The sequence below is a fragment of the Capsicum annuum genome, unplaced genomic scaffold, assembly GCF_002878395.1.
Source record: "Capsicum annuum cultivar UCD-10X-F1 unplaced genomic scaffold, UCD10Xv1.1 ctg6100, whole genome shotgun sequence".
Taxonomy (NCBI): domain Eukaryota; kingdom Viridiplantae; phylum Streptophyta; class Magnoliopsida; order Solanales; family Solanaceae; genus Capsicum; species Capsicum annuum.
In genome coordinates, this window is record NW_025869863.1 from 1 (window position 1) to 1,899 (window position 1,899).

Sequence of the window (1,899 nt, forward strand, 5' to 3'; positions counted from 1 at the left end):
GCGTCAGTCAGTATACCACATTCCCTAGCTATGGCTGTTGCAGTATTGATGTTATCTCCAGTAACCATTCGTACATTAACCCCAGCTGAACGACAGAGCGCAACAGACTCCCTGACTCCAGGACGAACAGGATCCTTTATACCTACGATACCTATACACGTATACCCAGAAGCTGGAATATCAGCATCAGGGGAGAACCCTTTTTCCATCTCCATATACCCAAGACACAAAGTGCGGAGAGCTTCATTGGCAAACTGATCGATTGTGGTCTTCAGATGGTTAGTTGATGTTTCATCCAAGGGCACAACCTCCCCACTGGAATTAATTACCTTGTCACAGGCAGCTAGAACTATTTCCGAAGCACCTTTAGTATGAGCCCGTAAACCTCCTTCAGGAAGCTCCAGCACCACACCCATGCGTTTCTTTGTAGAGTTAAATGGCTCAACTCTTATAAGTTTGCCAGCTTGTCGTTCCGCCTGAAAATCACCACCAAGTGCTAAACCAAACTGCAATAAAGCAGTCTCAGTTGGTGTTCCCAATATGTCAGGTTTCCCGTGCTTGGAAGCTACTACTTCTCCTCCAGTATTGTTAAAAATTGACTGCAGCAAAGTTTTGAGTACAGAATTCGGGATTTCAGAACAAAGGTCAGATGCATCACTCTGCTTATTCACATCCTTGACATTCATACAGAAGCATGTTTTCACTACAGTCATACGGTTGGTTGTTAGCGTGCCAGTTTTGTCACTACAAATAGTTGTAGCAGATCCCATTGTCTCACAAGCTGCTAAATGTCGGACAAGTGCCTTATCGTTCATCATCTTTTTCATGGCAAACGCAAGGCTTAATGTTACGGCCAGGGGAAGTCCTTCAGGAACTGCAACCACTACAATTGTAACTGCAATTGCAAAGTATTCTAATAATTCCCTCGCCTCTCCTGTAGACCAGCTCCAGTGGGATCCCTCTGTCAGTTTACGGCTATACATTTTCTGCACAAGTACTGCAAAAGTCACAACAGCAAAGAAAAGGCCTATTTTCCCAATGATAGTTGCCACTCCATTCAATTTGACCTGTAATGGAGTTTCATCATCTCCCCCTTCACTGAGAGTTGCTAGCAGTTTCCCCCACTGAGTCCTCATCCCAACTGTTGTTACCAACATCTTACAAGCCCCGTCTTGGACCTTGGTTCCAGAAAGAAGAAAGGGTTTCTGAGCAGTGACCATCACTGGCTCACTTTCTCCAGTCAAACTGGACTCATCAATTAAAACAGAAAATCCTGAAAGAAAGAGTCCATCTGCAGGGACTTGATCTCCTATTGCGAGATGAACAATATCACCTGGAACTAGATCATATATAGACATCTTTTGTCGGTACCCATTCCTAGTAACTTGGATGGCTATTTTCTTTTTCTCTTTATCCAGGTCTTTGAACTGCAAGGATTGGCGATAATCACTTGTTGCAGTAACAAAGACCACCAACAAAATACTAGCTACTATACCAAGACCATCATGCGCTCCATCTGGCCATCCTTCCATTGTAATGCCAACAAGTAGAGAAACAAATGCACACGCACCAAGGATCATGAGCGTCATGTCCTGAAGGGCTTCCCAAACAAACAACCAAAAGCTCCGAGCTTCACTTTCTTGGAATTTGTTAACCCCAAATGTCGCTTGTCTGCGATTTAGAGCACTATAATCACGTGTAGATAGCCCATCGTAACTTGAAGTAGCTAGTTTATTTGCAATACCATCAACTCCACCATGAAATTTCAACTTCTTCAGATCATGACCTTCAACTATGGATCCTAACTCTTCCGGATCAATTTCAAAACCAGCCCTTTTAACATCATCAGGGAGAGTGTAGTCACTTACTTGCACACCTGTAAGTCAGAGAATTAACCTT

General features: G+C 43.5%; 1 protein-coding gene across 1 annotated transcript; it reads right to left on the reverse strand.

The window, feature by feature from the left end:
* Positions 1 to 5: 5 nt before the first annotated feature.
* On the reverse strand, positions 6 to 1,879 carry LOC124885417 (calcium-transporting ATPase 2, plasma membrane-type-like; the record flags this gene model as incomplete). Its single annotated transcript, XM_047404507.1, is given in 1 exon segment — positions 6 to 1,879. A coding segment is annotated over 1 exon segment (1,874 nt), but the record flags the coding sequence as incomplete, so codon positions are not given.
* Between the last annotated feature and the right edge of the window lie 20 nt (positions 1,880 to 1,899).